The sequence below is a fragment of the Chaetura pelagica genome, unplaced genomic scaffold (assembly GCF_000747805.2).
Source record: "Chaetura pelagica isolate M959 unplaced genomic scaffold, ChaPel_1.0 scaffold141, whole genome shotgun sequence".
Classification (NCBI taxonomy): Eukaryota; Metazoa; Chordata; class Aves; order Apodiformes; family Apodidae; genus Chaetura; species Chaetura pelagica.
Genome location: NW_009952059.1, coordinates 1464424 through 1477730, shown reverse-complemented (window position 1 = coordinate 1477730; position 13307 = coordinate 1464424). Strand labels below are relative to the sequence as shown.

Below are 13307 nucleotides of genomic sequence, written 5' to 3'. Positions count from 1 at the left end.
GAGGCTTCAGGAATGACATACATGTGACAGGCAATGTTCAGGTTTTATATAACCAAAATAGGCTTGGGAGACAAATTTGAAATTGGTAATAAAGCCTTATTCTGGGCAGAGAAAGGTGTTTTTTATCTCTCCTTATGGACATGGAAGGAAGCAATTAGAAGGGTTAACACATGCCAAGTCAAGTTGCATTTATATTCTTTCTTTTTTTACCAAAAGTAGCTGCCATTTAAAAAAGTGTGAAAAACCTGACTGTGCTGGTTCTTAACCAGTATGAGATAAGGGGGTTTTTTACACTTTTTAAAATGGCACTTTCATCAAAAAAAGAAATAACACAGTCAGGTGGATGTGGTGTTTCAGGAGATGGTTTAATGGTTAGGGATTGTAGGGTGAATGGTTTGACTTGATAATCTTGAAGGTCTTTTCCATGTCTCTTCTATGATTTAATGAATCCAGGTAAATAACGACAGGACCAGAAGAAATGGCCTGAAGTTGCAGCAGGAGAGGTTCAGATTGAGTATTAGGAAGAATTTTGCTACTGAAAGAGTGGTCAGGCCCTGGAACAGCCTGCCCGGGGAGGTGGTGGAGTCACCAAAAGCTGTGTAGATTTGGTACTTCAGGACACGGAATGATAAAATCATCCTGGTTGGAAAGAACCTTGAAGGTCATCAAGTCCAACCATAACCTAAATCCCCCTACCATAACCTAGTTTACCTGTTCAGTGCTTATATGGTGTCACTAAGCACTGCATCTACATTTCTTTTAAGCACTTTCCAGGGATGGTGACTCCACCACCTCCCTGGGCAGCCTCTTCCACTGTCCAGCCACTCTTTGGGTAAAGAAATTCTTTCTAACATCCAGTCTAAATTTCCCCTGGTGCACCTTCAGGCCATTTCCTCTCGTCCTGTCGTTATTCACTTGGGAGAAGAGCTCAACTCCCACCTCCCTACAACCTCCTTTCAGGTAGTTGTGGAGAGCAGTGAGGTCTCCCCTCACTGCCCTAATGGCCAAGGTTGTGGGGGTTTTTCTGTGTTGATGGTTGGACTCGGTGATCTCACAAGCCCTTTCCAACCATGAGAGTTTTGTGATTCTGCAGTGACACACAAACCACTTCCATGAAATAACATTCTCACTTCTCGGATGTCTTACCAGACCCAAATACTTCTCGTGCAGTGTTCTTATCATCAAGATGACAAATCTGCCACGTTACAGAGACCGTGTGGATGCTCTTTCTGTCCTGCCAGGGTGGACTACGAGCGCATCCGAGCCGTGGGCCCTGACAGGGCAGCCTCGGAGTGGCTGCTGCGCTGCGGGGCCCTGGTGCGCTACCAGGGCTACCAGAAATGGCAGCAGGACTACAGTGGTCTCCCCACGGGGCCCCTGGGGAAGTACAAGATAGAGGCAATTAATGCCACCGACTCGTGCATCATGTACAGAGGATTCGACTACCTGGGTAAGGTAGACACAGCTGGGCAAAAGTTGTGCTGGAGAGTCTTAGTTCTTTCCAGTTGTGACTGGGTCGTTTCCTCGTTCCTTACAAAGATATAGAGAAGTCTTTTGAAATAGTTGTGGGGTTTTTGTGGTTTGTTTTGTTGTTTTTTTTATTTATTTCCCTTAAAATGGCTCATTGGATATTCAGGAGTTCCTAAGGGGGAGCAGAATGAGATTGGGAAGTTCCATGAGGCCCTTACCTGAAGTGACAGTAGCACTAAGGAAGCACAACAAAGATTTGCTGTTCCATTGAGTTCATAGTAAAGTGGTTGGCAGCCAAAAACACTACTTTAAACATTCTTCTAAACGAAGTTTATGGTGTCTGTGAAGTTATAATACTGCTTGTTCTCCAGGCATTTGTGGTGTCTTCAAAGACAAAAAAAAGGCAGAAAGCTCTCAGTTTCTTACAAAATAAGAGTTTGTTTCAGGTCTCCTTTAAATAACAAAAATTGAAATGGGGAGCAGACTTTTTTTTTATTGACAGGAGACCTTGAATTTCTTGCATTAGTATGTTCCTAATTCAGTCACGGTGCATCTCCCCAACTTGTGGAGCTTTTCTTGTTGTTTGCTCATGTCAAAGCTCTTAGAATCTTATCCAAAGGATACAAACTCTGGGGTTTTTATATATTTGAAGTCCCAAAGGGACTTGGGAGCTTCATGGTGCATGATGGCCTCAGTGTACAGAGGAGCAGGGTGAGAAGATGAGGACAGGTTGTTCCTGGTATTCTGAAGCAAGAACTCGTTTCTGTCTGTACAGATGGTCTCGAACATGTCACAGAAATCAAGCTGCAGAAGTGTATTTACATACAGGATGAGTGTCTGCAGAGGCTCAGCGAGACCAAGAATCTCCAGAAGAGTCTCCTCCAGCTGCAGATCATTTCCTGTGGGAATGTCACAGATAAAGGCATCATAGCGCTTCACAAGCTGACGTATGTGAGCTGCTGAGCTCTTCTTGCTCCCTGGCTGTTGCCACCCCGTGGTTTGGGGGTTGTGTTGGCTGAAGGGCCAAAGTCTGAGTGTTTCTATGATGTGTCAGATGTGGGGGGCTGTGGGGTGGCTGGGTTTGGGGACAGACCTGAGTGACAGCCTGGGAGGGGTGGCACTGCCACTGCAGGAAGTGTTTCTTCAAGTGTGGTTCAAGACAGGGTTGTGGATAGCTCTAAAAAGACATGTGGATTAACACACACCTATTAATCAGCTTTTTAAGGCCAAGGTCAGGGAGTTATATAGCACTGGGAAAGCCAGAATCACCCACTGCAGGATGTGAATCCATAGTTGTGCTGCTGTCCTCAGAGCTGGGCACGGCATCTCCATTTACACCTGCGTTAATTAGGCAATGGTGATTGCTGCATCAATTAGAGCTGGACACTGCTGCCACACAGCCTTTGCCAGAGCAGTACATGTGTTCAGATGTCTTTCATGTTGATACACGAGGTGGGGTTTGCTTGAGAATAAGAAAGTAACAATCGCCTTGGCTTCTACTCCTGGGGGAGGGCAGGATCACTTTTTAAGCTGTGTTGAAAGACTGAACTTCTGGTGAACTAAAAACTCAAAGCACCCACTTCAGAAAAAAAACAAACTTGTGTTAGATTCAGTAACCTTTTAAAATACTCAGAAGAGCTGTAGTAGAATGATCCTTAATCTAATTTCTGTGTTAACAGTTAAATAGTAGTTGCTGACTTTTATTTTTAAATATTTATAGGAACCTTGAATATCTGTATCTGAGTGACCTTCCTGGAGTAAAACAGAAAGAAACTACTGTTCACGTCCTTCAGCAGGCACTGCCAAACCTAGAGCTGGAGCTGGATTTAGAATAAACACAATTGCACATAACTAAGGTGTATTTGATTTCACAGTATTTATCATGTTTCATAAATGAAGTTGCAGATGCTGCTGTGTTTCCAGGTATGGAATTAAGCCCCAATCTCCCAATGTAGCCTAAAAAGCTGTATGCAATCTTCTGTGCAATTCAGTTTTAAGCTTCAACAGAAAAGGCAGCGTGTTCGTACAGGAAGCTGTTAATACCTCAAATAGAAGTTTTCAAATATTTTATTACACAGAAATTCTTGTGCAAAGTGCCCAGGGAAAGGTGGCCAGGCTTGTGACACAGCAGGATGTGCACTTCTGGTGTGTGGTGTTGAGGCTGTGGGAATGAGAGCTGTTTACTCCTGGAGCATCTCACCCAGGCAGTGGGTGCTGATTTAATAAAATCTCCTCTGGGCCTTTTTTCTGCTCTCTATGTTTTGACTCATGTAGCCCTTGTTTGTTTCAAATCCTTTGTTTGTTTCAGATCTGTCCAGCTACAGACATAAAACCTGAGCTGAGGAGCTGACCCTGGCTGTGTGTGGAGGAAGCAGGCTCTCTTAGACATGCCCTTGCAAGCAGTTTTGCTGTATGCTGACACAGACTAAATTAGTTCTCTGCAGTTGCAGCCCCACCACTCCTGCTAAAGAAGAGAATGGTTCATCCTCAGGAAGAATGTAACATTTTTAGTCCAATTCCTGGCTTGGATGGTAGGGGAGAGAAAGGCTGTAGGCAGTGACACCAAGAGAGCAGATTTCAGCGTGATGTCTCGGACGTGGCTTCCTTTGCATACCCAAGAGTCGCTTTCCTTATCCCTGGCAGTCAGCTCACTCCTGAAGGAAGGAATGCCAGGCAGCAGAAGGGATCACATTCTGCACTAGTGCAACGCGGAGCTGGTTCCCCTTGGTATGGCCGAGCGCGGCGCGGGCAGGAACAGTGCCCAGGAGTGAAGTTCCCTCCAGGCTGCCCTGCCCCAGTCATGTCCAGGAGCTGCCTGCCAGGCTGGACACTGCTCCCAGCCCTGCTGCTGCCCTCCCTGCCCTGCTGCTTCCCTGCCCACCAGCAGGATATGTGCCTGAATTATCCACAGACGAAACACTGGGATGCCAAAGCTTTCTGAGTGTAGCCAAAACTACCTATGGACACAGTGCTCAAGATTAAAATGCATTCAAATATAATGTGAAATAAAAGGGAGGCAGCCACGCTCTGTGAGGATATGGCATCTGTCCCATTGGAATTGCTTGTCCTGTTGTTGAACACACAACAGCACTGGGAAAAGAAAACGTTTGCTCTAGTTTTCAAGTAGAAGGAGATTCTTCCTTGCCCAGGAGTAAAACTTCACACACTAAAACACATCCAGTAAATTGGAAAAACAAGCTACATTTCCTTTATTCCAAACCAACACAATATTGTGAGATTACACAAAGACAAGAATCATTCTAGTACAGATGCTCAGGCAGGATTTCTGCCTGTGTCTGGCCAGTGTTATAAATGATATTAATGAATTAGTTTTGATGAAAACAATTTCTGTAATGCTATGGGCAAATGACTTCACTATGGACAGAAACAGCAAGTAAAAACCATGTCATAATGCAAGGAAGGATGAAGGATGATAAAGTGTCCCTTCCCTTCCATCCGTGACCCCAAGTACTTCACAGACCACTTCTGGCTGTGTCACAACAGGTGTGAGTTTAGTTTTCCACCACAAATTTTCCTTTTATCAATTCCGAATGACTCGAGTTGAACAAAAAGTTTTTAATCTGCCATCCCTTAGATGTTGGGGAAGTGGTAGTTAGAGTTCCTTGTTTTGCAGCAGCACTTCTTGCTGTCCACAGCTGGCAGAACGTTACTGCTGGTGAGCTGGGGCAGGTACTGTAACTGAAGGAAAAGTGATATGGTGCGGATTTGTTTGGAATGAGACCAAAGCATACAGATCATTCTTCAGAAAGGAATATAAACTGTAAAACTATTCATACTGCAACCCTATACTTGTCAGACTTAAAGAGTTGTGGATCTGGTGTTCTGCAAGTGGACTGCAACCACACCAGATGGTTAAGGGATTTATTCCAGTCATGCAGGGAAAGAAAAGTATCACTGTTATATCCTATCTCATAGGGATGGAAGAGGTGAATTGATCCAGGAGTTTAAATGCTCCAGCATTCCTCCATCCTCCATCTCAGACTTCCCTGCATGTTACCAGTTCAGTGTTACAGCCATCATGGGGAACGAGGTCAGCTTGAAGGACTCTCAACATGGGGCTGAATTAGGAGACTTGGGCTGGAGTGCAGAAAGAATGAAATGGCAGGGAGATGTTTGCTTGGCAACTCCAGCTGCAGAAACTCTCAGTGCACTGTGTGACATCTGCAACTGGATAAGAGATCACACCCCATCAGCAGTTACAGGGAAGTGGGCATTTTTGCTGTCTCCATAAGTTGGGAGTCAAAAGCACCAAAAAGATCCCAGGGAAATCCAGAGAAGGACCATGGACATGATCCAAGGGCTGGAGCACCTTTGATACAAAGACAGCCTGAGGGAGTTGGGTCGTTCAGCCTGGAGAAGAGAAGGCTCCAGGGAGACAGAGCACCTTCCAGTGCCTGAGGGCGCTCCAGGAAAGACGGGGAGTGACTTGGGACAAGGGCAGGGGGTGAGAGCACAAGGCAGAATGGATCAAAACTGGAAGAGGGAAGATTTAGGTGAGACATGAGGAGGACATTCTTTGCTGTGAGGGTGGTGAGACCCTGGCCTGGGTTGCCCAGGGAAGCTGTGGCTGCCCCATCCCTGGCAGTGTTGAAGGGCAGGTTGGATGGGGCTTGGAGCAGCCTGGGCTGGTGGGAGGTGTCCCTGCTCGCGGCAGTGGGGCGAGACTGGATGATCTTTAAGGTCCCTTCCAACCCAAACCATTCTATGATTCTATGAACTCCAAATTAAACCAGCTACACAGGCCTGTCCAGTCTGTTTAGCTATCCTCCCTTCTCTGTCAGGAATGCATATTCCTGGATAAACCCAGACTTTCACATGGCTGTGCTGCTTATACCCACGAGCTCTGGTGCACAATTAAGTTTGCACTCAGTCACTCTTTACCCAGGACATTCATTTGCTCCTCAGGCTACAATTAAGATGTGTCCAACACAGGAGCTCCCTCCCACCACTAACCACCAGTACAGCCCCACCTCTTGGGAGCCCAGCAGAGAGAACCAGTCCCCTCCTTAGGCACAGAACAAAAAAAAGTTACCCCTGGCACGTGCTTCCGAGTCAGCCTGGCTGGTTTCCGAGCCTTTTTTTCATGATCTTTCCCCAGACCTGCCACCTCCCTAAAGCTGTCAAAATAGGGGTGCTGCAGCAGCTGCTCACACGTCTGCCTCTCTGTTGGGTCCATATGAAGACAACCCTTGGAAAAGATGAAATAAAGGATCCCACAAAACACTGGTTAAACAGGTCTGCACAATTCCAGCTGCTCACCACAACCAACCAGTATTTGCACAGGTTTATCTTTCTTTTTCTAATCAACTGTAAGAGTCTAGCTTTTCAGAGTCAGCACGAAGCCTGCAAAGCAGCTAACACTGAACAATCCCCACAAGGCAGTAACAGAAATGGTGGCTAGAGGGGCAGGTACAATCATAAGGTGCAGCAAACCATCAAGCCTCAAAAGCCAGTTAGTTAATCCCACAGCTTTCATTTGAACAACGTTCTTAAACAGGGGAATCCCCTGTGGCAGTAGCTGTGTTGTTGCAGTGTTCCTGTAACTACAACAGCCACCTTCTTTTTCATGTCTCCATCCTCACAGTTTCCATTCACTGCATCGTAATAAGGGAATGATGTTTCCCACCTCCATGGTAAAGGTGAGTGGATTAGAGAGGGCTGGATTACAACTCCTCTCCAAATCCCCTCCAGCTCCAGTTTTCAATTAATCTCTGATAATTCAGTAGCCAACTCATACCATGTACCAGTTGATAAGCAAACCAGGCTGCACTTCCTAAGTCTCAGTGCAGAGCTGCTCCACCAGCTGCAGTTTTCTTACCTTCATGAGAGCTAAAGCAGAACACGAAATATGAGGGAATTTCATTTCCAGTGGCTCCTGGAGGGGAAAAAAGCAGTGAGTGCACTCATATTAGCAAGGTTTTTATTCATCAGGGCAGAGAGAACCAGCTTTCCATAGCAACATGACCTGTACCCCACAAAATGCATCTGTCACTTCCTGTGCTTAGAGGGGAGCTGCCTGGCACTGCTGAGGGTGGGCAGGCTGGCTACTGTGCCACCAGAAAGGGGGAGAAGGAGCTGAGATTTAGCACATTTTTTATTGCTTTTACAAATATGTCAGTTCAAGTGTCATGAGAGGGATTCAGGCAGCACCACATCATATTCCAGTATACACTGGCAAAGTTTTTGGACAGGGAAAAAATGTTGAGCAGCAAAGGACTGGTCAGACTGAGGAAGCAGGCTTTTCCAGCTGCACCTGCAAGCAGACAGTATCTGTACTCTGGGTAGAAAGCAGCAGGAACATTTCTCTGTCCATGTCTCCTTAGAACTGCAGAGAGATGGCTGGTTAGCAGTAGGCTCAAGGGAAGTGTCTGGAGGGAGCTCTTACCATGCTCTCCGGGTCTGGAATTCTTACCCCGCTGAAGAACTGGTTGGTGCTGAACACTTGCTGATGCCTGGGAATCAGGTCCCCTTTGACCAAGAACAAGAAAAACAAAGTCAGACTCACTTGCTGGTTTTACAGTGCCAGCATTAAGCAAGCTTGTGTCTTCCAACAAGGCTGGCACCATCCAAGAGAACACCTGAAGCCATGGAGTACCATCAAGCGAGCTACTTAAATGTTCTTTTGTGAAAACTCCAGCAATAACTACAAACATCGAGTGTTATCAGTCCTAGAAGCAGATACTGACTGAAAACCATGTTAATTTCTCCTAGGACACCAGCGTGTGCCTGTGCTGAACAAAAGGCAAGGCCACCCAGCTCCAGCTGCCCAGGGCCTCATGCTCTAAATAGCTCAAAGAAATTAAGCTGTGGGAGCAGTTTTTGGAGCAGAGTACTCATGCTGTGCCTCTTCCAGGCTCTGAGCTTCTGTGCTGTGCAGCTGAGTGGCTTTTATCAACTGTGGCCACTGTAGCCTTGAAAAATACGTATTTCTAAATATGTCCTCCTGCTAAATGCCTGGATCGTAGAATCTTAGATTTTGTTTGGCTTGGAAGGGACCTTAAAGACCATCCAGTCCCACCCCCCTGCATGGGCAGGGACACCTCCCACCAGCCCAGGTTGCTCCAAGCCCCATCCAACCTGCCCTTCAACACATGGCTGTGCTGCTTATACCCACGAGCTCTGGTGCACAATTAAGTTTGCACTCAGTCACTCTTTACCCAGGACATTCATTTGCTCCTCAGGCTACAATTAAGATGTGTCCAACACAGGAGCTCCCTCCCACCACTAACCACCAGTACAGCCCCACCTCTTGGGAGCCCAGCAGAGAGAACCAGTCCCCTCCTTAGGCACAGAACAAAAAAAAGTTACCCCTGGCACGTGCTTCCGAGTCAGCCTGGCTGGTTTCCGAGCCTTTTTTTCATGATCTTTCCCCAGACCTGCCACCTCCCTAAAGCTGTCAAAATAGGGGTGCTGCAGCAGCTGCTCACACGTCTGCCTCTCTGTTGGGTCCATATGAAGACAACCCTTGGAAAAGATGAAATAAAGGATCCCACAAAACACTGGTTAAACAGGTCTGCACAATTCCAGCTGCTCACCACAACCAACCAGTATTTGCACAGGTTTATCTTTCTTTTTCTAATCAACTGTAAGAGTCTAGCTTTTCAGAGTCAGCACGAAGCCTGCAAAGCAGCTAACACTGAACAATCCCCACAAGGCAGTAACAGAAATGGTGGCTAGAGGGGCAGGTACAATCATAAGGTGCAGCAAACCATCAAGCCTCAAAAGCCAGTTAGTTAATCCCACAGCTTTCATTTGAACAACGTTCTTAAACAGGGGAATCCCCTGTGGCAGTAGCTGTGTTGTTGCAGTGTTCCTGTAACTACAACAGCCACCTTCTTTTTCATGTCTCCATCCTCACAGTTTCCATTCACTGCATCGTAATAAGGGAATGATGTTTCCCACCTCCATGGTAAAGGTGAGTGGATTAGAGAGGGCTGGATTACAACTCCTCTCCAAATCCCCTCCAGCTCCAGTTTTCAATTAATCTCTGATAATTCAGTAGCCAACTCATACCATGTACCAGTTGATAAGCAAACCAGGCTGCACTTCCTAAGTCTCAGTGCAGAGCTGCTCCACCAGCTGCAGTTTTCTTACCTTCATGAGAGCTAAAGCAGAACACGAAATATGAGGGAATTTCATTTCCAGTGGCTCCTGGAGGGGAAAAAAGCAGTGAGTGCACTCATATTAGCAAGGTTTTTATTCATCAGGGCAGAGAGAACCAGCTTTCCATAGCAACATGACCTGTACCCCACAAAATGCATCTGTCACTTCCTGTGCTTAGAGGGGAGCTGCCTGGCACTGCTGAGGGTGGGCAGGCTGGCTACTGTGCCACCAGAAAGGGGGAGAAGGAGCTGAGATTTAGCACATTTTTTATTGCTTTTACAAATATGTCAGTTCAAGTGTCATGAGAGGGATTCAGGCAGCACCACATCATATTCCAGTATACACTGGCAAAGTTTTTGGACAGGGAAAAAATGTTGAGCAGCAAAGGACTGGTCAGACTGAGGAAGCAGGCTTTTCCAGCTGCACCTGCAAGCAGACAGTATCTGTACTCTGGGTAGAAAGCAGCAGGAACATTTCTCTGTCCATGTCTCCTTAGAACTGCAGAGAGATGGCTGGTTAGCAGTAGGCTCAAGGGAAGTGTCTGGAGGGAGCTCTTACCATGCTCTCCGGGTCTGGAATTCTTACCCCGCTGAAGAACTGGTTGGTGCTGAACACTTGCTGATGCCTGGGAATCAGGTCCCCTTTGACCAAGAACAAGAAAAACAAAGTCAGACTCACTTGCTGGTTTTACAGTGCCAGCATTAAGCAAGCTTGTGTCTTCCAACAAGGCTGGCACCATCCAAGAGAACACCTGAAGCCATGGAGTACCATCAAGCGAGCTACTTAAATGTTCTTTTGTGAAAACTCCAGCAATAACTACAAACATCGAGTGTTATCAGTCCTAGAAGCAGATACTGACTGAAAACCATGTTAATTTCTCCTAGGACACCAGCGTGTGCCTGTGCTGAACAAAAGGCAAGGCCACCCAGCTCCAGCTGCCCAGGGCCTCATGCTCTAAATAGCTCAAAGAAATTAAGCTGTGGGAGCAGTTTTTGGAGCAGAGTACTCAGCTGCTGTGCCTCTTCCAGGCTCTGAGCTTCTGTGCTGTGCAGCTGAGTGGCTTTTATCAACTGTGGCCACTGTAGCCTTGAAAAATACGTATTTCTAAATATGTCCTCCTGCTAAATGCCTGGATCATAGAATCTTAGATTTTGTTTGGCTTGGAAGGGACCTTAAAGACCATCCAGTCCCACCCCCCTGCATGGGCAGGGACACCTCCCAGCAGCCCAGGTTGCTCCAAGCCCCATCCAACCTGCCCTTCAACACTGCCAGGGATGGGGCAGCCACAGCTTCTCTGGGCAACCTGGGCCAGGGTCTCACCACCCTCACAGCAAAGAATTTCTTCCTCATGTCCAACCAAAATCTCCTGTCTCTCAGTTTTCATCCATTACCCCTCATCCTATCACTGCCTGCCCTTATAAAAAGTCCTATCACTGCATTATTTGGGTTACTGCAAATCTGGATTTGCTCTGGCAAGAAGACCCCTGGGTAGAATGAAGAGGCCAAGGCGTGAAGCTGCACAGACAGGTCTGCTCTGTGCCAGCTCCTACCTGCACCTCCACCGTGTGGGTGAGGGGGGAAACGTCTCCCAGCATCATAGCTAGAGGGTGCTGTGCAAACACCTACCAGGACCTGCAGCTCCAGCCATGCCACAGCTCTGAGCTGCAGCCAGGGATCCTTCCCGAAGTGTTAAGCAAGACCGGATCAGCAGCTCACTCCCCCGCTCACATCAGACACGAGGGGCCAGCGCTGGGCTCTGCTGAGGAGCTGGCTGCAGCCACTGTTTGTTTTGGAGGTGGCCTCCTGGCAGCGTGGGCACTCTGTGCTGGCGTGCTCAGCTGCAGGCTGGGTGAGCAGGGCTCTGCTGGCCTCCTGCCACGCTCATGCCCCGATGTTTCAGCATTTTCAAAGAGAAAAGGGCTCCCAGGAGGGAGCCTGTCTGCATAAACAGTCTTCTCTGACTGCTGGAAGGGGACAGGCTAACCACAAGTGTTCCAGCTTCATTCAAGTTTAACTCATATTGGGTGAAATTCTTTTTGTACCCGCCCTGAGGATGTTGTATAAAAAAGAGCTGAAATGCAGCACGAGGAGGAACGTCTTAAATTCCAATCCCTAACAAAAGAGCCAGTGCAACAGCCCAACCACCACAACCACACAGCTCCGAGCAAGGAGCTTTTTCTGTGGGCACTTTCTCAGCCCATCACCTGGATCAAAAGGGAATTTCTTCTGCCTGTAACCCTGTCATTAAAAACAAATTATAACTCACCTAACGCTGCATAAATATATTCTGCATGATGAAGCAACTGATGTTTAACTATTTTTGTCTAGCTCAGGAGTTCATCTGCTTAAAGCCATTAGTCACCCTGGCCTGGTGGGAGGTGTCCCTGCTCATAGCAGGGGGGTTGGAACCTGATGATCTTTAAGGTCCCTTCCAACCTGAACCAGTCTATGATTCTATGATGCACCTTTACAGTTTATAAACTGCTCAGTACAAATTACAATTCTCAGTTGACTCCAACAAATTTCAAATAAAAGTGGGGGTTTGTTCCTTTCTGCTCAAGAAATCCCATTACACACTAACATCAAATACATTCAGTGAGACTGGATTAATTTAAATGTTACACAGAAAATGGCTCTTTTTTTAACCTCTGTTCTAAATCCAGACAGGCTCCCAAAACTTCTTGGTGAATAAAGACAAGCAGGTGGAACAGTCAAACTTCCATGTTCAGGTTCTCTTTCCCAGGCACTGGCCATGTTTACAAGACCTCCAAAGCTGTAATGAACTAAATCCAACTGTTTGTTATCTAGAGGCAGGGGTCACTTTGCTTGGTACCAAACCCTGAAAAATACCTGGATCTTTCAAACTTGGACACAAAATATTCCTGGTCCTTTCTGAGGCACGCACCTCAATTTCAGGTGAAGATGTGGGAAGGACAGCAGCAGAGGTGGGTGTTTCTGTGCCACCTGTGGGACTGGACCTGTGTTCCCCACACCCCAGTAGTCACTGAACCACCCCAAACAACAAGGAGGGGCATCTGGTGGTTACCTAACACATCCCACATCTTTCTTAAACTGCCTAGCACCAGACCCAGCTTCCCAGAGGCCACCCCTGCTGAAGAGCATGGAGGAAGAGCTCCAGACAGTTTGCAGGCAATGGTCCTGCTTATGCAGCCCTGTCCATCCTGAGCCTTTCAGCCACAGCCTGGCACTGCTGGCTCCTACAGGCTGAAACCAATTCTACCCCACAAATCTGAAGAACAGTCACCACCCACGTGGATGCAAACATCATTTCCCCAGCTCCTGCCATGGCCTCCAACAGCATCTATCCCTCCAGCTACAGTCTCCCAACAAGATATACATGTGTAAGCCAGGCCAGGAAAACCCAGATCCCTTTCAAGGATAGAAACACCTCAAAAGGAGATATCAGAATTATAGAATCACAGGCTGGTTTGGGACCTTAAAGACCTTTCAGTTCCAACCCTCTTGCATGGGCAGGGACACCTCCCACCAGCCCAGGTTGCTCCAAGCCCCATCCAACCTGCCCTTCAACACTTCCAGGGATGGGGCAGCCACAGCTTCTCTGGGCAACCTGGGCCAGGGTCTCACCACCCTCACAGCAAAGAATTTCCTCCCAATGTCTAACCTAAATCTCCCCTCTTCCAGTTTAAAGCCATTCCCTGTCACCCTCTCACTCCCTGCCCTTGTAAAAAATC

The 13307-nt window shown here is 47.3% G+C and overlaps 2 protein-coding genes across 2 annotated transcripts in view; one reads left to right on the top strand and one right to left on the bottom strand.

Annotated features, from left to right (window-relative positions):
* Positions 1-1137: 1137 nt before the first annotated feature.
* On the top strand, positions 1138-3427 carry ATP5S (ATP synthase, H+ transporting, mitochondrial Fo complex, subunit s (factor B)). The gene is made up of 3 exons (XM_010004333.1): positions 1138-1450; positions 2246-2417; positions 3191-3427. The coding sequence occupies exons 1-3, from the start codon at positions 1138-1140 to the stop codon at positions 3303-3305; spliced, it is 600 nt and encodes a 199-aa protein (XP_010002635.1). The 3' UTR covers positions 3306-3427.
* Positions 3428-5061: 1634 nt separating this feature from the next.
* CDKL1 (cyclin-dependent kinase-like 1 (CDC2-related kinase)) overlaps positions 5062-13307 on the bottom strand; it is a 21628-nt gene continuing 13382 nt past the window's right edge. The window contains exons 6-9 of the mRNA XM_010004323.1: positions 10153-10267; positions 9586-9642; positions 8800-8955; positions 5062-5169 (exon numbers count right to left, since the gene is read on the bottom strand). Of these exons, the coding sequence (XP_010002625.1) occupies positions 5062-5169; positions 8800-8955; positions 9586-9642; positions 10153-10267 (436 nt within the window). The remainder of the gene's footprint in view (positions 5170-8799; positions 8956-9585; positions 9643-10152; positions 10268-13307) is intronic.